Source organism: Myotis yumanensis, unplaced genomic scaffold, assembly GCF_028538775.1.
Source record: "Myotis yumanensis isolate MYYU_CA2020_CCGP unplaced genomic scaffold, mMyoYum1.0.hap1 SCAF_3, whole genome shotgun sequence".
NCBI classification, from domain to species: domain Eukaryota; kingdom Metazoa; phylum Chordata; class Mammalia; order Chiroptera; family Vespertilionidae; genus Myotis; species Myotis yumanensis.
In genome coordinates this window covers 19,526,234-19,549,314 of record NW_027223754.1, presented here as the reverse complement: position 1 = coordinate 19,549,314, position 23,081 = coordinate 19,526,234, and the positions used below count along the sequence as shown (strand labels likewise).

The following is a 23,081-nucleotide window of genomic DNA, read 5'->3' as shown; positions in this document are numbered from 1 at the left end:
GTCTGCAGACTGGAAGAAAGGAGCTCCTTTCCCCTGAGGCAGCTTAGCCGGAGGCAGTTTGCATTTTTTAGAATTCTGAGATTAACTGGGGAAGAGAAAAATCAGAGAGGACAGGTGTCTTCCTTCTGGTCCCTGGAGTTCGCTCAAACGAGGTCAGGGCTGGGCTAGTCCACATTCTCCATCTATAACCGTGACCGAGCCTGAGCTCTCGATCCCAGGTGAGGACTACAGCAGCCCTGAAGAGGTCAAGGCAAGAGGAATGATGAAAATATTAACCTGGGGAGGGAGACAGAGTGTGATCCAAGAACCTCCATGTCCCCCCACCCGAGGGCCAGAGCACTAGGCTAAGTTGTACTGGCAACTCAAAAATACTCCTTCTTGCCCAGGAGGCGTGGCTCAGTGGTTGAGCATCAACCTATGAACCTGGAGTTCACGGGTTCGATTCCCGGTCAGGGCATATGCCCTGTTGCAGGCTTGATCCCCAGTGTGGGGCATGCAGGAGGCAGCCAGTCAATGATTCTCTCTCATCATTGATGTTTCTATCTCTCTCTCCCTCTCCCTTCCTGTCTGAAATAAATAAACTCAATAAAAATATTTTTTTAAAAATACTCCTTCTTGCCCTAGCTGGTTTGGCTGAGTGGATAGAGCATTGGCCTGTGGACTGAAGGATCCTGGGTTTGATTCCGGTCAAGGGCACATGCCCAGGTTGCGGACTCCATCCCCAGTAGGGGGTGTGCAGGAGGCAGCAGATCAATGATTCCCTCTCATTATTGATATTTCTATCTCTCCCTCTTCCTTACTCTCTGAAATCAATAAAAAAATATTTTTAAAAAATACTTCTTCTTGCCTCCACAGTGCCACTTCGGCCCCAGTCCAGGGATGGGGCGGGGACCCTCACTTGAATTAGGAAAAAGAAGAGGTATGTCACAAGTCCAGGAAAGGGGTGAAAGGAAGTGAGGTGAGGCAGGATACCCAGCCTTACTCCATTTTCCTGCCAATCCATGCCAGGAACCACAGCTCCCAGCTGCCAAGCAAGATGAGACGGTGACCAGCCCAGCTCAGGGCACACAGGTGAATGATCACAGCCTCCAACACGCCGGGGCTGGAAGGAATCCAGGAGAGTTTCTCATTCAGTGATTTTCTGATCGTGCTTCACGGGGCTCCAGTACTGCAAACTAGCTTTCCCTGGGGCCACTGATGTGGAGGGGAACAGGGAGAGAAACGCCACCGCCATGGGATTCAAACAGAGCAGCTCTATTTTTACGTCTTTTATACACGCAGCTTCTGTTCTTCAGTATTATTTAATAAAACAGATTCTGCCCCCTCCCCCCCAAAAAGAGAAAAGGGTTTGAAAACCATCGATCTTATCTAATCATTCAGTTTATACCAAGAGGTGAATAACTGGAAGTCACAGAGCAGGCGCCAACACCAGGGCTCAGGCATGGGGAGCTGGCTCGGAGTCCTCCAGATTTCATTCTCCACTTCTTCCTGTTATTCATAAAATTGCCCTGAGCTTCAGCTAGGTTCACAACTGTCCAGCTGGAGACCTCGCCCCCCAGTTCCCTTTGCAGATAGATGTGCCATGAGACTAAGCCCTCACTGATGGAACAGGGACAAAAGCAATGCTCAAATTCTTACAAATAAAATGCTGTCCTCCACTTCTTCATACCCTCCCTTGGGGTCAGAACATAGATATATAGTATACCTGGTAAGCCAGCTTCTGCTGTATAAACAAGAAACACATCTTAGCACAGGGACAAACAGCAAGAAAAAAGAAGCTTGGTCTCTGGTGGCTTCATCAAGCAGAACCACCTCCTTTCTTTGGAAAATTCATGACACGGAAACAAACTAGATTGCCTGAGTCTCTGTGCTTTTATGTCTCTTTGTTATAGTAGCTGTTATCATTTATCTATTGCTAAATAGTAAATTACCCCAAAACTTGGTAGCTTAAAACAACAAACATTTGTCTCAGAATTTCTGTGATCAGGAATTCAGAAACAGCTCAACTGTATGATTGTGATTGGCCCTGAGTACCCTGTTTGGAGCTCTCAGCAATCCATAGTGGCTCCCTCTGCTGGTGCCTTTGGAAAGGACTAAAATGTGCACCAGCATCTGCTTTTCCTAGCCCTGGGCCAGATTAGATCAGGCAAAGACTCAAAGCCTCCAGAGACCCACTTCTGCCTGCAGTCCCATTGACACTCAGATTTTATTAGCCTCAGCCTATCAACCACAGGATGGGGCGAGAGGTCTTCCAACAGGGTGGAGCTACTGTCTTCCCCCCAGGAAAAAACTGGATAACAAAGGTTTACTGGAGAAAGATGTTCTCTACAATCTCTACAATGACTCAGCACAGGAAACCCCAGAGCCCCGAAACCTGGCTTCTGCTCACAGAGCTCCAGTCACTCTGCCCTCCCTCTGCTGGAGCCCAAGGTGAGTGGCTGCACACAAAACTTTGTGTGTTGGCCCTTTAAGAGGGTGCCTGCATTTCCAGCCAGCTCTTGCTGGCAGACAGCGACCCTACTGCTTTTCACAGCCAGATGTTCTATGGGCACATTTTTCACTTCTGGTGCTCTCTGCTAGGGGGTCCAGCTTGGGGATTAGACCCCAGAGTTCTCAGTGGCAACTCCCCACAGCCCCCCATAACTTCAGTTTCTGTCTGTGGGATCCACCAGTCCTTTCCCACCTCTGCCCTTCCTACCAGTCTCTATGTGGTCTCCACTTTCCCTCCTTGGTTATCAGGGTTCTCTCCAGCTAGTCTTCAGTTGATTTTTCAGGGTGTTTTTTCTGTATTTTAGTTGTATTTCCAGTTTGCTCCTGGGAGAGTATCAGTGTAGCTTCCACTTACTCTGCCGCCATTGTGGAATCTCCGCAAGGACACTTAAGACTAAATGGTTTGCACTTCTCCTCCCCAACCAGAGGGTAAATAGCTTAAATCACCCTTCTCAGGGAGACAGATATCAGAAATCCAATTAAGTGCCATTTGCCAACCACACCCAAGGACAGACAAATTAAGAGAATAAGCCTCACTTTAGTACATCAGCATAAAGCTGATGAGTATTCTATTGATCTGCCCCTAAGACCTCCCCTAAACGCCCAGCCTTTAAAACCCCTAAAAATGAGTGTCTCAGCACATTCTCCCTCCAGAGAGCTTGCCTATGCCATTCCATTCCCACCCCTGCTCCACCTATCCCCTAACCTCTAAGGGACCCCACAAGGCTTGCAACCAGGGGAGTGATGGGCAGCAGCAGCTCATCCTGGGCTAACCCCCTGAACAAGGCCTGCTTTTCTTTTCTCTGACTTCCAGAGTCAAAGCAGCCCAGCCTAGGTTCTCCTGTTGCTTTTTCTGTGCCCTTCCTTGTTTCATTGCCTTAAGTATGTTGTTGCTGGGGTCAATAAATCCTTGCTTGCTTTTCTACACTTTGATTCTTGATTGAAATTTTTCCTTCAAGAAGACAAGAATGGAGGTCTCCTCATCTCCTCTTCTCCCTGGTAACATCTTTTTGGCTTAAACCATATAACCCACTAGAGGCCCAATGCACGAAATTCATGCAAGGGGCTTGGCCCTCGCAGTTGCGGTGGCTTGCCTCGGCCCTTGCAGCCATGGCTTCCTCTGGAAGGTCGTCTGGAAGGACGTCCAGAAGGTCATTCGGCTGTCCGGTCTAATTAGCAAATTACGTTTTTATTATTATAGATGAGTTTGGGGCCATTGTCTCTCTCCACTGGCCTCCTCGCTTGGAGTGTATCTTCCACAAATCCCCGTTGTTTTACTTTCATTTTTGTTGACCTTAAAATCTTTTCTGCATTGATGAGAAAAACTGAGGTCCCAGCTGGTAACCCCAATCGGTAACAATTGGAGAGAGAGAGTGGCCAAGAAGGTAAGTGCAGGGCATTGTTATGACCCAGTCTCCAAAGTCAAGCATTATCACCTCTACTTCATTCTACTAGTTGAAGAGTCCACAAGTCCAGCCCAATCTCAAAGGAGTGGGACTCAGGCTCCCCCTCTAGAAGGGAGTATCAAAGAATTTGGGGACTTATTTTCAAATCCACCACAGGATCTCAGCCTGCATCCTAATTAATACACTAGATGCACTGGCTCTGGTTAAGTGCTACCTCAGAGCCATGATGCTTCGTGCTGCAGTTTGATAACAATAATAATGAGCATTTTGGGGAGACTTTTTATGTATCAGGCACATGCCACATATGTTTCAAACACTTTGTTCATTGTATGACCCTTAGTGGTAGAATCTACTGGCCCTAATTTCTAGGTGAGGAAACTGAGGGTTAATGTAGTAAGACCATGCCAGATCCCAGAGGCCTCACTCTCAACCACTGCACTCGTGTTGGGGAAAGAGCATATTTTGTGGAGATATACCAAGTGTGGTTGGAATTCTGTCACGTGAATTTCATGATTTTTAGTAAGACGTAACCTTCTTGGGATTAAGAAAATAATAATACCCTGAGGGTTGTGGTGAGGAATAAATGAAAATGTGTGAAGCACTGAGCACAGGTGTTGGCATGCAATGAAGGTCCAATAATAGAGGGTTCTCTCCTCTCCTCTGCTTTATTCTTGAATCTCCACTTTCATACATGAGATGATTCAGATCTGGCCTAGTGTAATGACTTCATTCCACCAATGAAAAAATATAGCAGGTCTTGCAGAATTCCTGGAACCAGGTTAGCCTGAACCCCATGGCTTCTGTTGCTTCACAACCTTCCGGTTTGTAGGAGGAGCTTCAGGGGATGCTTGAGAGACTTGGGGAAAGCCCAGGCATCCTTCCAAAACTGCTGGGAGCCGGTCCATCCTTGCTGTTTCAAGGGACCTGGCATATATGGCATACTGTTCTTAATATGTTTGCTCACCTTCTTGGTGCTATGTGTTTTAACCAAGGTCACCTCTCCGAGAAAGGTTGTTTCCCCAGGTAGGGATTTTTCCCTGAGGTTAAGGAGGGGATACAACCCCTTAACTAAGTGCCAGGAGGGTAGTTAATCACTTTAACTACAAACAATCACGCTTAAGCTACATAATCTTTACTCCCTGGAATGGAGATAAGAAACGCCCTAACCTTTGCAATAGAAATTGACAGGATTAATATCGACTGGTATAAATACAGATGTAACAAGACAATAAACATCAGATCCACATCAGATCTTCATCAGAACCTCGTCAGATCCTAACCAGAACCTAGCCAGAGAACATGGCAAAAGATCCTGGACAGAACCTGGCTACAGAACTTCACTGGAGAACCTAGACAGAACATGGCAAAAGAACCTGGATAGACCCTGGCAAGAGAACCTGACTAGAACCTAGAAACAGAACCTGGCTGAGGAACCCAACTATGATGATCACCTGAATGCTGCCTCCGTGTCCTTCCTTCTTCGCCGACTCCGTCCACACCTTTGGGGACCCCTGGACCCGCTGGGGTTGGACCCCGGCACAAAACTGACTCAGCCTCTGGAGAGAGAAAGGAGGATCGGCCTCCTCAGTCACACCAACGCCTTTTTCTCTGGTTGGACTTCCATGTGGGTGGAAGCTGGGGGAGGGTGGGGAAATTGTTACTTCACTTTCTTGGAGAACCACAGACCAGGATCTGGGGGACATTCCTGGGTAGGTTATGAATACTTTTGGCCAAGAGTGGCATCAGTCCCCTAAAAGCATACTGGTACTGAGACCAAACCTTTTAAGAATGAAATGAGTGAAGGGCCTCATTTGCTCAAATATTCAATAAACAACCCTAAACTCCTTCAAAGAATTGTGTGTTCCTCTCATGAAAACCGGTTTCTTAAGAAATAACACTGTTTTGGAAAATGTTGTGACAATTTGTCTAACTTTGAAGTATGACATGTTTATTTGCATTTAATTATCACTTTTTACAACTGACCGTGGTTAAGCATGCTCTTCTGCATTTTAGGGCTGCATTTGGAGGCCATGAAAGAGAGAAGAGAGCCTCTTATAAAGGTAAAATGGTGCGCTTACGATTTCTATGCTCCTCCACAGAATTAGCCATCTCTCCCCAAAGCGTTTCTCTAGTCTAGTGCTTACAGGGCCCTAAATGAGGGGGTTTATGGGCTGAATAAGAAAATGTTGGGATGGAGCAGTGGGAAAGAAGAGAATCCCCGACTTCTTAGAAGTTTTCCATGGAAGAATTAGAAACACAGTTCTACTTCAGATTTTTCAAGTCTCTTTGAATGTAATTCATCTTCTTCTTTACAGTTTCTGTTTCTTCCTCATTAGATAACCAGCTGTGTCTTCCTGATTCACAGGAAGCTGGCCTATGAAGCATCACCTGGTTGGGGTGGGGGTGGGGTGAGTCATCTAAATTGTATTGACATGTGAGAAATCAACTTGTTTTGTGATAGGGACTTTCAATCTAGGAAAATGCAGGGACCAAACCAACCTTTCAAAAATGCCAAGATCAAAGCCCTTCCTCCAGCCTACATCTCCCAGTCTAAGCTGTCATGAGGCATTGCCTCATGGCCACAATAACCGGAAGGGTTGAGAGTGGGAGATGGGAAAGGTATGCATCAGGTTTTCTAAATTAGCGTCCTTAAGTGTCTCAGAAGACCTTACTGAAAGCTTATAATGTCAGGCTTCAGAGAATAACATAGGGGCTCTCCCTCCCGGAAGCATGCCCACGCCTTTCCCTTCTCTCTTCCTTTACCCCCAGGCACGTTACTATTATCTTCCTCACTCACAAGCTCCAAGGGCCCTTCCTTTATCTTTAACTTGTTTCCTAAGGCCATTTCTTCTACAAATTACTTCTTCTTCCTCTGTGATTTTATAAATAAACTAGAGGACCGGTGCACATGCACCCTTGGGGTCTCTCGGCCTGGCCTGTGGGGATCAGGCTGAAACCAGCTCTCCGACATCCCCCCCCCCCACGCCCCCAGGGGTCCTGGATTGTGAGAGGGCAATTCTTGGGTGACCCACCCCAGAATCGGGCTCCCTCCTCTCTGGTTTTGGGGTGTGTCACCCGAGAACCACAGCTGCCAAGTCACTACACCTCGGCAGCTCCTGTGTTGAGCATCTGCCCCCTGGTGGTCATTGCACATCATAGCTAGTGGTTGGACCGTCTGACGGTTGCTTAGGCTTTTATATATATAGATGTTCTCTTATAGTTTGAGGAAAAAAACACATGAATTGTTATAGAACATTCTGATGACTGCACTCATGCAGGTGCCACTGCGATATTCACTGTCCTGCACGACCAGCTCAGTCTGCATGAGAACTCCCATGGTTCCCACCTTCATCTTCCCACATCAGCTCCTTAGTCTAGGTGGGGAGGAGACATTCCTCACTCCTGACAATTTTCCTTCCTAGATGCACCTCACAATTAGGTTCACCTATAGACACCTTTCCCCTGAGTCAATGAATATAAAGAACTATTGGATAAGTAACAATGACTTTTTTAATTGCTTACACTGCACCTAGAATGTGGCTTAAATTAAATGTTATACACATGCATGCACATACATACATCCATTCCAAAAGTATTTATTGAACAAGACACTGGAACCACCACAAAAATGATTCATGCCCTTGAAAATTCTATTATAAGGAAGGCTCATGAAGGGATCAAATTCAGGGAGTCACATCATTATTCTTAAAATCCTGTAACATACTACATTGTACATGAAAAGTGCTGAAAGAGATGGAGACAGGGAAGAAATGAGAATGGTGGGCCACGTAGAGATGAATTTTTAGCTGAATCTTACAAAATGTCAGGCACAGAAAGAAAAAGAGTGCATTCTAAACATAAGCCATGCCATGTACAAAATCAGTCAAGAAAGAATATACTGTATTCGAGGAACAACAGCAAAAGCTTCATGGCTGATGAATAGCGTGTGGGAAAGGAGAGCGCCAGGAAACAGGCAAGGCCAGACTGATTTGAGTGCCATACTCTAGAGTTCGACTGTATCCTGTGGACACCAGGGACCAATAAAAGTTATTAAGCTCAAGAAATAAATGGTTAGATTTATGTTTTAGAAAGGTAACTCTGCGGCCAGCAGAGAGGATGGATTTCAGAGTAAGATCACAGCATTATTTCTCTCAGCAAAATTGTATGAGAATTTTTGGGGACAAGGGATGTTAAATAAATATTTCTGGGGTTCACCCTTTAACTACTGAATCAAAATCTCTGGGCTCCAGGCCTGGGAGCCTGCATATATAACATCTCTAATATCATGGGCCCTATAAGTCTGAGCCATAGAGTCACAGAGGCCACTTAGAAAGGTTTCACAATTGTCCAATTCAAAGATGAAATGAGGGAGATCTGTACAGGCTGCCCTTCCAGGCTAGCTAATAATTTTTTTAAGGCAATTATATAATTAAGTGCTAAACATTTGTTGCAGACTGCTGTGTTATCTTGGCCAAGTCATTTGCTACCTTGACACCAGGCATTTATATGACAAAGCACTGATATGCAAATCGTGTTGGAGTGTCACAAATTCCCAAGAGATAAAGTACTTATCACTTTCAACTAAGGGGTTGCAGGAAGATTAGATTAAGCCATTCTTATTTGTTTGCTTGCTTATTTACTGTCTCCTCTCACTCTCCTGTAATTCCCAGGTGAGTAGAAACCTTGTTGACACTGATGGGTCTCTGGTGCAAAGGTGCCAACCCAAATAAAAGTAAAAGCATTCTGAAAAAAGACAAAAAGAAGGCTTAGGAGACGCTGCAACGTCTGGTGAAAGAAAGCACATTGAACAGGGAATTAGGAGCTTCCGTCTTTTTCCATGTAGTACTTACTATTCATTCAACACCTTCACGGTGCTGGATGCTGAAGATTTTACCCCGAAGGCATTGCCAATGTCCATACCAGGGTTTGATCCCGGTGCTCAGGATTAAGGAGCCCTGACAAATTTACATTGTGGATGAAAAAAGGGGTGCTGTGATGGATCGTAAGTTCCTAACTGGGTCATGGTGGGTGGTCAAGACCCAGGCATACAACTTTTTAGTAAAAGGTTTATCTTGGCTTACCTCTGCCCATCGTTTCTGTGGATTTAGGTTAACAAACCTTTGAAATGCTTATTTTCAGACCCCTCCTTCAAGATACAACTTCCCTGGAGAGAGCATATAATCTTAACTATCTTCTAATCCACCACCCACCTTGCTTTCTCCCACCTCCATGTAACCTCCCTTATGTCACCTCAACTTCAAATGCACAAAAAAAAAAACCCTGTAAAACTGTTACTCTCTGCAGCAGTTTAGATCTGGCTTCCTGGCAATTGTCGTCAGTTTAGGCTCAAATACACTCACATGAACATTCCCTACAGGTTTGTACATTTCTTACGTGGACAACATTAAGCTTAAACGTCAAGCCTGAATTCCTTAGTAAAATGCGGGACTGGCCAAAAATGAGATGATTCCAGATTTCACTTTTGTCATTCATCTTCTTTACCTTCTGGCTTCAGTTCCCCCTTTTACCGTGAACAAAGGGACGTGCTAGCCGCCAAATCCTTGCCCTCGGAGCAGAAATGTAACCGCTCCTCCAAGAACTGGTTCCTCAAAGAGCGATAGAAACTGTAATCGATCCGGAGGCGGAAAACAATGTGGCACTAACTGTTCGGTGTCTCCCGGTCCCCGGCGGGGGAGGCTGGTCCCGCCAGCTCCGGGCCAACTCGCGGCGGCGCGCGCTCCTCTTTCCACTTAAGTTTTCCCAGGGCCGGGAATGTGGGGCCGGGGCGGGGGGGGGGGGGGGGGGGGCGCCCCACCTTGCGAAGACGCTCCGCCCTGGGAGGGGGCGGGCCTGCAAAGAATACCCGGGGCCCAGAGGAAGACTCCCATTGGCCGGAGGGCGGGTGACGGGAGGGGCGGGGCTTCACGGGGTATATATGGGAGGGGGTGTGCACAACCTGTGTCAATTTCGGAGTCTCTGGCCGCTCTTGTCCTCCGCGTGGTGCGACCTGAGCCGTCTCCCTTAAGGCTTTCCCCGCAGCTGGCCGAGAGCCTCTGCCGCCTGGGTACCCCCCTCCTGCTCGGTGGCGCCCCCCATCTCCCCCACCCCCGGGGCCCTTCCTGCATTTCCTCGGCGGTGCGTTGATTCGGGGGACTTTCTGTTTGTTTTCTCCTCTTTCCTCTTTGTTGCTCTAAAACCGGCCTCTCCGAAGCCCCTCACTCCGAAGGGAGCTCGACTTCCGGAGAAAGGCGGCCGCGGCGAACTCACCGTCCCCACCTGCGGACCGGCGAGGGCCAGCGAGCCGGTGCGCCCTCCCGCCTGCCTCCCCCGCCGCCTGCGTCCGTCCGTCCGCCTGGGAAGCCCGCCGCGCGTTCATTGATGCACCCATTCCAGTGGTGTAACGGTGAGTCCGGGGGCGAGGAGGGGGCGCGGGGCTCGCCGGGGACGAGGAGGGGGCGCCAGACTTAAGATCTGAGGCTCGCTCTGTCTCTCGAGCCAAGTTTCTCTTGAAATGGGGCGGGCGAGAAGGCGTCCTGGAGCCCAGCTCGGCTCTGCACAGCGCGGAAATGGAAAAACAACCAAACAAACCAACGCAAAGCCCCGACTTCGCGGGCGGGCGGGGAAGGGTCTCCGAAGGGGCGGCGGCGGCGGGGGCGTGGGAGCCGAGGGGTTCGCGGCCTTTGTGTGGCGGCTTCGCTCTCCTACCCCTTCCCCTGCCTTTGTGCGCTCCGAGTCTGTTCTTTGTTGTGATTGTCGGAGGAGCCTGAGATCCGCGCTCGGGCTAGGATCTCCTAGACTAGAGGGAGCTCAAGTTCCCGGGCTGAAACTTTGCAGGCTATTTGAAATGTGCACACAATGCTGCGTGTGGGCCCGGCCGGGGGTGTCTTTGTTGGCTTTGCACTGGCTGCTATGGGGCTCTGTGCCCGTGGGAGACGCCGGGTTAAAGAGCGTGGCTTTATTGAGTTGATAACGCTTCGCAGATACGTATCTCTGGAGCTCGGTTACCCCTGGACGCAGGCTATACTGGTCCCAGGAGCCTCATGGTGGAGCTTTCACCGCCAGACCCAACCATCCCATTCACTAGCCACCCTCCCAACCCCCCGGGTGATGCTAAATTTATCTCATCTGAGGCTTCCTTTGCGGTTCAGGAGGTAACAGGTTCGGCGTGGGTCTGATTCCTCACCCAAGCTAATTGAACTGGGGGCCTTTCTCAGGGATCAGTTCAAAACCTTGAATACTAATACTCTCCAATTGTCCTGGGATCTTGACCGCCTACTTGTAACGCTTGTAGAGTTGGGGTAGGGGGAGAGCTAGTCTTATCTCTGAGTGGGGCAAACTGACTAGTTAGGAAAATTTCATTCTGAAAGCAGACTCCTTCTTGCCAGGTCTTGGATTAATTATTTCAAGAGGCTTTTGTTTTAAGGCAAGGTTTGGGCAGCATGTGTAAGAATGCCCTCCCCCACCCCCTTCCTCTTGCAAGTAGTATCTAATTTCCTGACAGTGAACCAAGCTATGTGATAGGCGGGCATTGCGGGAGAGGGGGCGGAAGACGGGGGTGAGGCCGAGCTGTGTATCCCGGCATCTGGGAAAGATTCCCTCGGCTGGGAAGGAGGCATTTCCCAGAGTCTCTGGTCTTCCTTGGCCAGCCCTTCTCTTGACGTCATTCCCACTCCCAGCCCACTCACGGAGATGAAACATTCTGATGTCAGGGCTTGCATAGGTCGGCTGAGACAATGGGGAAGAGACTTCAGGAGAAGAACCGGGGGTGGGGGGGTGGGAGGGTGGGAGGGGTTGGGGGTTGTCAGGCACACTGGCCTTTCTTCTGAGCAGCCCTCTTTCAGAGAGGTTCTTAGGCCAGCAGAGGACATGCTGCTTTCTCTGTTCACTTCTTAGTGACTGAGAGATCCTGTTCTTTGACTCCAGTGAGGAAGCAATCCCTCTCCCCCACGTTTTGTGAGAAATCTCTGAATTCCCCTCTTTCCTGGGTTTGGTGTTCTGTCCAACTTTTAGAGGAAAACTTCACCATCCAAGCAAATGGACCATCTCTTGGCTATGAAGCTCTTCTCACCTACACCCCTATCCCATAAGAGTCCTAAGCTCAGTGACTCAATCCTGGGTTATCAGACAAGAGAAGATGGTGAAGATGGACTGCTGAGGCCAAAGTGCCTGCCGAGTGCATACACAAACCCTCTACAATAGCTACTGTCACCCCTCTGCGAGCTCCCAGAATAGGAAACCAAATGAGGTTCTTTGGAACCCCAAAGACACCAGGATCCAACCTGTAAAAGAATGCATAGAGAGTCAAGGCAGATTGGTGGTTAGGTCCTCTTATAGCATCAAATAGTGTTGGGGGCAGGGAGGGATGGAGTTGTTCTTGTTGGGAGGAAGGCCTCATTGATATTGCGGACACAGTTTCTTGAAGGGAAGCCCTAAAACCCTTTTCCACAATAGACTCAGTCCACCATGATGTCTTCAAGAACATTTGATTTCCTTTGGCCCATCGAGCAAATATTTGAGTGGAGCGGTGGTGAAAACTTTCTAAATCCTGCTGGAGACTAGAAGCAAGGGCTTATTGTTGGGTATAGCAAAGTTTAGTAGCTAATTATTTCATTGTTTTCAGCTTAATAAAAAAATCTTTCAGGATAAGAATTACTTCTTGTTTACCCACAATGTATAGGTCATTGCGTAAATCAGGCCTTCAACAATACTTGTTCATTGACTGGTCATCCATTCAGCTGAGGGCAGTTTCTAGGCAATTTTCCCAAACATCAGTCTACTTACTTCAGAGTGTGAGTTTCTGCCAAGGGTGCCAGGTTTTGAGAAAATTAGGAGTTATTTATCTGTTAACTAGTTTTTGAGAACCAGCCAAACACTAGACTAGGCACTGGAAAATATCCAAATTGCTTTCCTCAGACCTCAGAGCATTCAGGTTGTTAAGGACTTTCATCTCTGATCTTAGGATTATAGTTGCACCTCCTCTGTGCTTCATTTTGTATGGTGAAAACCTTTTTGTCTGGCCCTTGCTGGTTTGGCTCAGTGTTTAGAGTGTTGGCTCTCAGACTGAAGGATCTCGGGTTTGATTCCCAGTCAAGGGCACATACCTTGGTTGCAGGGAGGCAACCAATCAATGTTTCTCTCTGTCTCTCTCCCTCCCTTCCACTGTATCTCTCTTTAAAAAAAAAAAAATCAATGGGAAACATATCCTTGCATGAGGATTAACAAAAACAAAACAAAAAACAAAAACACCTTTGTGGCTTTCTTCTTCCCTAGAAGGTAAAACCATCTACTCATTTTTTTCCTTGATTTTATCTTCAGTTTCTATCATGGTACTTGTCATATAATCAATGCTTAATGTATGTTTGAGTGAAGTTGATGCTAGGAACAACTGGGCAATGTAAGACAATTACTAAGTATTCAAGAGCCAGAACATGTGATAGAGCTGTGAGCACATAGAATTCTGGGAAGAGAAGGTCACTGGAATATCACAAAGACCAAGTTTGGTGGATTTTAGGAAGGCAGGGAGTTTCAGGCAGGTAAAGCTGATGAACAAAGGCATGGAGGCAGTGAGTACAAAGTTGGGCAAGAAGTAGTGAGGAGACAGGCCCACATGGAGTGGTGCTGGAGGACATTGGTGGGAAGGTTAAGAGGGGACCCAGTGCACACATGGTTAGGAGGAATTTAAGCCAGTCATGAGTTTGGGAAATACATCATAGAAACAGTAGGAGGATATGAGAGACATGTGGGCTAAATTAGAGGAGGGACTAGACATCAATTAGGCGGCTGGATAGGGACTTGGAATAGAATTGGGCCTAACGTCTGTTTGGAATAGGGACTTGGCAATAGAATTGGGCACAAAATATGAAAGAGGTTTGGAGGGAGGCTCATTATATGGTCACTGGATCGATCTAGGGGATGAAGAGAGGTATGAGAAGTACATCAAAGATGACTTCATCTTTCAAGCCAGACTTCTGCTGAACTGTAGCTCTGGTAATTATAATGCAGAATTCTGAAGTATATATTAATGGGTTCTGGCTCCTAACCAAAATGTGAGGAAAGTTCCTAAAACCCATGTTGAGGGCTCGAGTACAGAGGCCTTTGGAGCTAGGCCTTGTTAACTGTTGGAATATAGACAGTTCAATGATTGAGTCTTTTTGAAATTAAACTGGTAGCATGAGAATATGCCTGGGATGTAGCAGGTATATGGTAAATTCTCGTTTGCTTGTCTCACCACATTCTGAAACAAGAAGGTTATGCTTATCTTTTGGATCACTATGGTATTTTTGCCTGCAAGCATGAATAAACACTCAACCAGCTTATTGCGTATATCCTATCTTTCCCCGCCCCCCTTTTTCCTTATGGTTAAACATTACAGGCAATGTACTGTCTGAACCAGTAGTCCCAAGGTAGAGAATGGCTCCAGGACTGGCTAATCTAGCAACTCATCTGATAAAATCTTTCCTCCTCTTTGTTTCCCCTGCCACAGGCTTTATATTGAACTGCTCTCCAGCTATAACTTGGCTGCCCACCAGGACAAGTGTTTTGAGCAGACATGACCAAAAAAAAGAGAAAAAGCTTCCCTTTTTTAGCAGACATTTCTCTGTGTTTCATTGGCCAGAATCCTGTCACACACCTACCTCAACACAAAACCCTGGCAAGGGGAAGATGACTATCACAGCTGGTAGACCAACCAGGATACCCCTGAGGTCATGTGAGAAGGGAAGCAACTAGTGGCTAGCCCAGCCGTGGGCAAACTACGGCCCGCGGGCCGGATCCGGCCCGTTTGAAATGAATAAAACTAAAAAAAAAAAGACCGTACCCTTTTATATAATGATGTTTACTTTGAATTTATATTAGTTCACACAAACACTCCATCCATGCTTTTGTTCCGGCCCTCCGGTCCAGTTTAAGAACCCATTGTGGCCCTCTAGTCAAAAAGTATATTTGGGCTCTAAACTCCGTCTCTTCCTAGCTAGGTCACCCCTAGGCTAGCCAGTGCTTCCCGCGCTGAATGCATAGGGCTGAGGACCTTGTTAATGTGTAGATTCTGATTCATTTCTTCTGGGGTGGGCCCAATACTCTGCATTTCAAGTAAGCTCCAGGGAATATCATTGCTACTACAAGACTGCACAGTGAGGCTTTGAGTAGAAACCGGGACAGTAGACAGTAAGAGTAAACTGCAACCTCCACCCCACTTTCTGGAACTCGGCCTTGGAATGAATAATTTCTATTCTGGTCCTATTGCAGCTTGTCTCCTGGAGCAGGTGGCTTCATAATGACAAATGACCTTTGGGGTTGCACTTTGCAATTTACAAAGCATATTTCTTTTTTTAAAAATATATTTTTATTGATTTCAGAGAGGAGGGGAGAGGGAGAGAGAGATAGAAACATCAATGATGAGAGAGAATCATTGATCAGCTGCCTCCTGCATGCCTCCCACTGGGGATCAAGCCTGCAACCCAGGCATGTGTGCCCTTGACCAGAATCAAACCCGCAACCCTTCAATCCACAGGCTGACGCTCTATCCACTGAGCCAAGCCAGCTAGGGCTACAAAGCATATTTCTTAATGCTGGTTCTCTAAGTATTTTTTTTTTTTTTTTTTTTTGGTCCTCTCTGTATTTTCCTTGTTTTCACATAACAGAGTGAAGCTTAGTGAAGTAACCTCATAAAAGGTCACATAGCTAGGAAGAGACGGAGTTTAGAGCTCAAATATACGTTTCCTTACCTAAGGTTCTTCATTTTGCTGCTGCACCATATGGGCTCTAACTGAAGGAAGTATTTCCATTTTTCTGCCCATTGCCTGAAATCTTGACACCCTGCCCCCCCCCCCCCCACCTCCCCGCCCCACCTCCCAAGATGGGGAATGCAGCTTTAAGTACTGTGTGTAGTAGTCCATTTCATAGATTGGTTACTTGACCCGTGATCACATAGCTAGTAAGTATTAGAACTAGAACATGAACTTAAGCCCCGGAATCAGAGGTTTAGGAGCCCAGAGTCTGCCAGTTCTCTCTCCCATCCTTGCTGACACAGAGTACATCAGCCCCAGAGGTACATTTCCCACTAGAATAATATTATTTTTCCTCCCCCTTTCTCTGCAGGGTGTTTCTGCGGCCTGGGACTGGTTAGTACTAACAAGTCCTGCTCAATGCCACCCATCAGTTTCCAAGACCTTCCTCTGAACATCTACATGGTCATCTTTGGTACAGGCATCTTTGTCTTCATGCTCAGCCTCATCTTCTGCTGTTACTTCATCAGGTGAGTGACTCGCTGGCTGACCTGGAATGGGGGAGTCCGGGAGGAGGCAGCCAGGGGTAGGGTGAGCTGAGCGAGGCTCACAACGGTCACTAGCCTCCAGCGGGTGTCCTGCTTGAAAGACAGGACTTAGCCAGTCCTTTACTGGGCCCACGAGGCCTGGTGTTTCTGTTTACATCAGCCTATCAAGTTGTCCCAGAGCATATAAGGTCACTATGGGTTGGGCTGCATCCTGCCTCTTGGCCAGTTATGCTAAGGTGGCCTAGACTTACTGTCTGACAAAGTAATGTCATTGATGGCCCTTTAACTGTCTCTCTTCCCACTCACACCCGCTGGGTAGCCGGGGATAAGTAGGCATGAGCTACACCAGTGGCACGTACCTCTGCCCTCCTGGGAAATCTTTCTATGTCCAGCAGATGCTAATATTAGCCAGCTGGTGTCTGGAGATCTGCTTGTTTATTCTGCCTTGGAGCCCTTATTTTTGAGAGTGAAAAAACTCAAAGCCTCCCTTCTTGCACAGGGACCCAGGGAAGGACTGGAGTTTCTCCAGGAACTGTTTCTTCTCCTGTTGATAAGACATGGGAACTGTGGCTATTTCCTACCAAAAATGTGGGACATAACTGGAATTTAGGCTGGAAATTAGAGTCGTTTCTAACAAGAGCACTCTTTTGGTGTTAGTCATTCTTCGCTGTATATTGGGAAGTGCTGAGCGCCTCTGACTAGCAGAACATGCTAGAGCCATTGTGATAACTAACCCCCACAAATGCTTGAGTAGATGTCAGCTGGAGTCTAGGCTAGTGTCTGATCAAATCATCTAAGAAGATGAAATTAAGACAGAGGAAGAAGGAGATCTGGTTCCCTACTGAGGTGTCCTGGTGGATTTGAGTCCTTCACCCAGAAGGAGGCTAGAGAAGGTGCTTGTCCTATTCTTCAGGCTGGAAGATCTCTCTCTAAGAGGAGGAAGTGCCTGTAGGCCTGCTCCCCAGTGCTCTCGGTTCTTTCTCAGAACTTAAAAAAGTCCCTACGACTAGAATTTTCCACTGAAGCCATTATCTTCTGTAAATACTTTTATTTTTTTCCTCTTGTACAATTGTGTCTAGAATTTGCATCTCACTATTAAGTGGGGGGTGAGGATAGGTTTCTGGTATTGCCCCACTCCCTCGCCTTTCCCCAAGCCTGAGTTTTGTTCCTCAAACTTCCATCTGCCTGACCACCAGCCACTCCCATCTTCTCATCTAGAGCAATTTGTGCAGTTCCCCAGAGACTGAAGGTGGACACATTCTAATACCAAAGATTTGTGTATGATGCTGGAGGAGTCTGTAAAGCCAACTCCACTTGGTCCCTTTACACACACACACACACACACACACACACACACACACGAGCTCACATATGCCAAACTGCAAAGGTGACCAAGTGAAGAAATCCTAGAAAATCACTCTGGGCCACTAAGTAGATGACCACCAGGGTTCATTTCCTAATTCTGCCCCTAATGGGTGTAACCTTAGATTTTTAGCTATTCTTTACCAAGTGCCACCTGCATGCCAGACATCATGGTTAGCATTTTGTGAAATATTTAGCTCGCTTAATCCTCAGAACATCCCTGCAGTTTAGGTATGAGTCCACTTTATAAATGGCTGATTCTTAGTCCTTGACTGTGAAGTGGAGGGGAACTGTGGCTGTGGCCACCTCTTTACAGCTAAAGACTGGGTGTCTGCAGAAGGAGAGGCTGGGAGCTGGGGATGGCTGATTAGTTTTTGTTTGGCTGGCCTGAAGGAACAGAGCGACAGAACCGCACGGTGCCAAAAGCTTTCCCGTGGCAGGGCTGCTCGGCACCACCTGTCCCTTCTGCCGTCATCTGCCCCTGCACCACCCCACTCTGCTCTGCAGCTTGCTCCGAGCCAACCCACCGCGCAGTCTCATGGTTCCAGAGGCTCACTGGTGTGTGGCAGCCTGTGGGCGTCTATATATAGAAAGACACACAAGTGCAGAAGCCACTTCCTCTCCCTGCTTCTTGGTTTCCTCCTCAGCCAAAATAGGCCCATGACCCCTGCTCATGACCTGGTGAGCTCACTGGCCAACACCAGCCTCCACTCCCAGCTCCCCCGCACTCATTCTCCCCCAGCCCCCAAAGGGCTGATCTCTGCCCTCCACAGGATGGAGGGGCCGGTGAAGTACACACAGGCAGGAAAGGAACAATTATTTTCAGGACCTGGCTGCATTGTTTGTTCCAAAAGGGAAAAGAAGCGAAGGGAGAGCTCACTGGCAGTGGCTGGAAATGGTGTCATTGAAATCAGGGTATTTTTAGCTACTTTGCTCACCCAACAGCTGAAAGGGCCACCTGTCCAATGTTGTTGGCACCATATCCCCTGCTGGGATGGCCCGGCATCTTTGTTTTCTTGTTTTGTTTCCTTTTGCAACCTGTTTGGCCCCATTTCATCACACTCCAAAGCTTCCTGATCCAGAAATCTGCATGCAGGCTGCAGGTGCAGCTTTAAGCCCCTCAGTGTTCTGAGCGTCCTGGGCTCCGAGAGGCAGGCTTCTGGAGTTTCCTCGGATAAGACCATTAAAAGGAGGGCACCCCCGGCATCCGCCCGTACAGCGCGGCGCACACGACATAATAGCCACGTTGCATTGAGGCTCACAATTATGTGTGGCATCCCCTCATTCTCTGGTTAAGAAGCAGGCTCCTCACCGCTTCCTTAGTCACTCTGCTCATACCTGCTCAGGGTGGCTGTCTCCCTCAGAAGGTGGCTGTAAGCACACCCGACTGAACATTTCTTCTTCCCCAGTGTCTGTCGGCTGGCGGGTATGTAAGCTTTGGGTGCATCCTTCCCGCCCTTCTCTCTGGGACGTGGGGACAGAGCTGCCTGTGAACATATGAAAGTGCAAAGTGAAGGATGGGGCAGTGGGAGCCCTGAGGAGGCCTTTAGCCCAACCCTCCACTTTAGAAACCCTCCAAAGAGGGGAGAGAAAGGGGACAGATGTGCTGCCCAGGCCTCAGTCCCGTGGCAGGAGCCACTTGGATTGGAGTTCATTCTTTAGAGGGTCCAGGCACATATGGCCTGGCCAGGCCCCCGACTATGGAGCGCTCTCCTAATTGGTGAAACAGGCCACATTTTGTGTTAAAGAGCTCGGGCTCTGTAATCAGATAGACTTTCATTCAAATGCTGCCAACTGGCTCCGAAGTTTGAGCAAGTTACTTCTCTGGACTTCCTTTCCCCTCATCTGTGGAAAGGGAAGCCTGTCCCTCTAAAGCTGTTTGGAGTCAGTGGGCATGTACATGAATATGTTAGTGCAGGGATGGGTGCACAGCAAGTCCTCGGTAATGGTGTGCTGTTGCCTTTAGTAACACGTGCCAGGGTTTGGCTCTTGGGAGAGGCAGCATGCAGGCCACCAGCTTGAAACAAAAAGGAGCAAACAAAGAAGGGCTCGCCTGTGTTTTCCTGGCACCGTGAGGGGAGAGTGCTCTGTTTCCAGAATACTGTGTTCTCCGGGCAGAACGTCCCCCAGGGCCAACAGACACTTCTTTCTTCTGCTTTCCTAGCTTAATGGAAATAGCCCTTTTAAGAATATCCAACTTCTCTACACTCGGTAATTGTTCATCTATAGGGTTTGGGAGCCTGCAGGAATTTACCTCCTGAGAAATGCAGGAAGAGGGAGTCCCCCAGTCGGTGGGACCTGCGGAAAATTTTGAGGCTGTTGAGCCTGAGTCCTGAATTCACTCTGGGTGACCCACATAGGTCCAAACCCTACCCCATGGCCTCTATAGGGTGAGCCACCCCTGTGAGGAGCACCCGTCTCCACCCCCAGAAGAAGCCAGGCAGCCAGCCTGCCCGCCTGCCTCTCCTACTTTGAATGGCTCTGTTGGTGCCATAGTGACCGCTTCTCTCCCCTTTTTTTCCCCCAGCAAACTGCGGAATCAGGCACAGAGTGAACGATACGGATATAAGGAGGTAAAGCACCGCATCTTTCCCTGAGACTTCCTCCTCTGCTCCTTGTCCTGCTAGAGACAGAAGAGGAGAAGAAGCTTGAGCTGTCCTGGCCTGGAATCCCCCTCAGCCTCCCCTCTGGCCTTCTCCAGGGTTAAATCCTCAAGTCTGGTTGGCCTAGGCAGTGCCCAGAGCACCCCTTTAATAGGAAGGAGGGAGGGAGGGAGGAGGGAAAAGGGGAGGAGGATCCTGTGCAGAGCTGGGGACTTTCCTCATTGGTTGATACCACCTGGCCCGTGATTGGCTTCTTTGGACACCATGCTGCTTCCTTTGTTCCCAGGTGGTGCTTAAAGGGGATGCCAAGAAGTCACAATTATATGGGGTGAGTGTGTTGGGAATCCAAGTGGGAGGGGCCCCGTGGGTAAAGCACAGGGCACCCTCAGCTTCCAGCCTGGGCCCGTTCGGGAACCTCTGAAAAGAAGGTCCTTTTACCCTTGTATATTCACTCTGCCCTGGCAGACTATGGAACTAACTAGTGTGTCCATGCCTGTGGTTCCTCCCTGTCCCCCCATCACTCTGCCCACACCCAACAAATCCTGGGTTCCCCTCCACACTGACTCTTTAGGAATAGGCCATTCCTCCTCCTTTCCCACCTGTGCCTGGAGGTCACCTAACTCGCCACCCAAAACTTCCTTCCATAACCAGGACCTCCTGCACACAGTGTTTGTGGTTGTGTGGAGAAGAGAGCATCCCAGATATCACCCAGACACAAGATTACTGAGAAATGGCCCCTGTTTTATCCCTGTTTTTAAATATATTTTTATTGATTTCAAAGAGGAAGGGAAAGGGAGAGAGAGATAGAAGCATTAATGATGAGAGAGAATCACTGATCAGCTGCCTCCTGCATGCCCCCTACTGGGGATCAAGCCTGCCCTTGACCAGAATCGAACCCGGGGCCCTTCAGTCCGAAGGTCGACACTCTATCCACTAAGCCAAACCAACTAGGGCTGCCCCTGTTTTTTTTATATCTCAACAAGTTCAGATGTTTTCCAAGCCCTCTTCTAGAAGAGTAATTCAGTTGAGATTGAGGGGGTTCATATATATGGACAGAAGGCTGGATTTAAAGAAGGTAACAGACCACATACCCTCACCCTTACCTTGAGACATGTCCCCTTGCTAAATGTGCTAGGCTAGAAAGCATTAAAAACCATTCTTCTAGATTAGCACTGCCCAACGGAAACCTGTGAAACTGGGGTGGCGATAATGTGTGTTCAGGGTGGTGAGTGGGGTTCTTGCCCGATCTCACACTGCCCCTGCCCCCTTGCTCTCCACAGCAGACCTGTGCAGTCTGTCTGGAAGACTTCAAGGGGAAGGATGAGCTAGGTGTGCTCCCGTGCCAGCATGCTTTTCATCGGAAGTAAGTGTCTACAGTGGGGATGTGTGCCCGGGGGTGCCTTTTAAAAGAAATAAGCAGGAAACGTCTTCTTGAACCTATGATCCCTACCTCCTCCCACCTCCCCCTTGTCAGCGATGTCCTACAACCTGTCTAGACAGCAAGCAAAGGGAGAGGTTCGATTGTAGTAAGGATAGGATGGTCTGGGTCTGAGAAACAGCGGGCTCTGAATCATAGCCGGCCAGAGCAGGTTGGGATTTCTCACGTCTTCTGTTGCCCACAGGTGTCTGGTGAAGTGGCTAGAAGTACGCTGTGTCTGCCCCATGTGTAACAAGCCCATCGCTGGCCCCTCCGAGGCCACTCAGAGCATCGGAATCCTATTGGATGAGCTGGTGTGAGGGCTGCCTTTACATCAAGGCCTGGAGAAGACGTCTTGCCTCATGGGTGCCTGGTCCCTCTGCACAGCTGCAATGAACAAGACTGTTGGGTGATAATGGTCATGCCTACCTGAAGGGGAGGTAGTACAGGGCTGGTCTCCCACCATAAGTGAGAGGCCAGACTTGCCCCTCCTTCCTGCCTCCTGAAGTCTTCTTCCCTGCTACTCAGTACTGAAAGCATCGCCCATCAAGAGCAATGTATCCTGGTACTGGATGATTTCCCTGCCTGACCCTGCTCTGGGGGAAGAATCACCCTGGAAGCACACAGTAGAGATAGAGACCGTATGACCACAAAGCCCTAGAAGAAGGGATGAGATGGGCTCTGTCCTCCCCTGTCCCTGCCTCTTTCCATCAGAAGGTTAGAAGGGAAGGAAGAAAAGATCAAGGAACCAAGTGCCTCCAGTGGAAGTGAGGGAGGCTCTGTAGGAAGTTAGGAAGAGCAGGGACATATCAAAGCAAAGTCAATGTTTACATGGGACCTATGGGAACAAAGGCTGGCTGGCCAGCCTGGCTACAGGGTAATGGAGGGCTATCCCTCCCCCTGCTAGGGTCTGCGGTGCTATCCATTTGCTCTCTTCCTCCGTCAATCTCGGAGCTTCCTAGTCCACGTCGGAGTCTGAGTGCCCCTCCAGAGGAAGGGCTTGTTCTACACTCACACGGATTTCCAGGGGCTTTTTCTAAAAGAGCAAAGGGGGCCTGGGGAAGGGGGTGTCTGAAGGTGAAGGTAGCAGCAGACACCTTCTTCCCCCTTGTAAATAGTATTTTTATACTTCATCCTCACCATCTCAGGATTTATATATGGAATGGAGGGGGTGGGGGTTTCCGTTCCTCCCCAGAGTGGGTGAGGGTGGGAGAAGGTATGTATTTAAAGAAGATTAAATTTAATAACAAGTTTCTCTAACCTTTTGCCTGTGGTTGTGGCTGTGTCTGTTGGCTTTTTTCCACCAACAAGGTACAAAGTTCTGTAACTGCTGCTTCTCACTTCCCCACATTCAAATCAAACACACACACACACACAGTTTCCTAATCCTTAAAAAGAAAAATTGGTGATAGATTACTGCCTGTACAGCACAGGTTGGGACTAATGTCAATGTACTTTATGACCTGAATAAGCCAGGCTCATTGGATTTCTAGAATATTTTTAAAGAAAGTTGGTGTATGCCACCATACCGT

The 23,081-nt window shown here is 48.3% G+C and overlaps 1 protein-coding gene across 2 annotated transcripts; it reads left to right on the top strand.

Moving 5' to 3' along the window:
• Positions 1-9,875: 9,875 nt before the first annotated feature.
• On the top strand, positions 9,876-22,793 carry RNF122 (ring finger protein 122). 2 transcript variants are annotated; one of them, XM_070407387.1, is made up of 6 exons: positions 9,876-10,299; positions 15,993-16,149; positions 20,057-20,102; positions 20,419-20,460; positions 21,416-21,495; positions 21,755-22,793. In XM_070407387.1, exons 1-6 carry the CDS (start codon positions 10,275-10,277, stop codon positions 21,867-21,869), a joined length of 465 nt encoding a protein of 154 aa, XP_070263488.1. In that variant the 5' UTR covers positions 9,876-10,274; the 3' UTR covers positions 21,870-22,793. The 2 variants fall into 2 exon arrangements, with proteins under 2 accessions (XP_070263488.1, XP_070263487.1); XM_070407386.1 differs by having other exon boundaries at positions 21,413-21,495; positions 21,755-22,792.
• Positions 22,794-23,081: the final 288 nt, after the last annotated feature.

Excerpts from the sequence above, each read along its gene's own strand:
- RNF122 (XM_070407386.1), top strand. The coding sequence starts at position 10,275 with ATGCACCCATTCCAGTGGTGTAACG. Across the intron at positions 20,103-20,418 it reads AACGATACGGATATAAGGAG|GTGGTGCTTAAAGGGGATGC; the intron begins GTAAAGCACCGC and ends CTTTGTTCCCAG. Across the intron at positions 21,496-21,754 it reads CAGCATGCTTTTCATCGGAA|GTGTCTGGTGAAGTGGCTAG; the intron begins GTAAGTGTCTAC and ends TGTTGCCCACAG.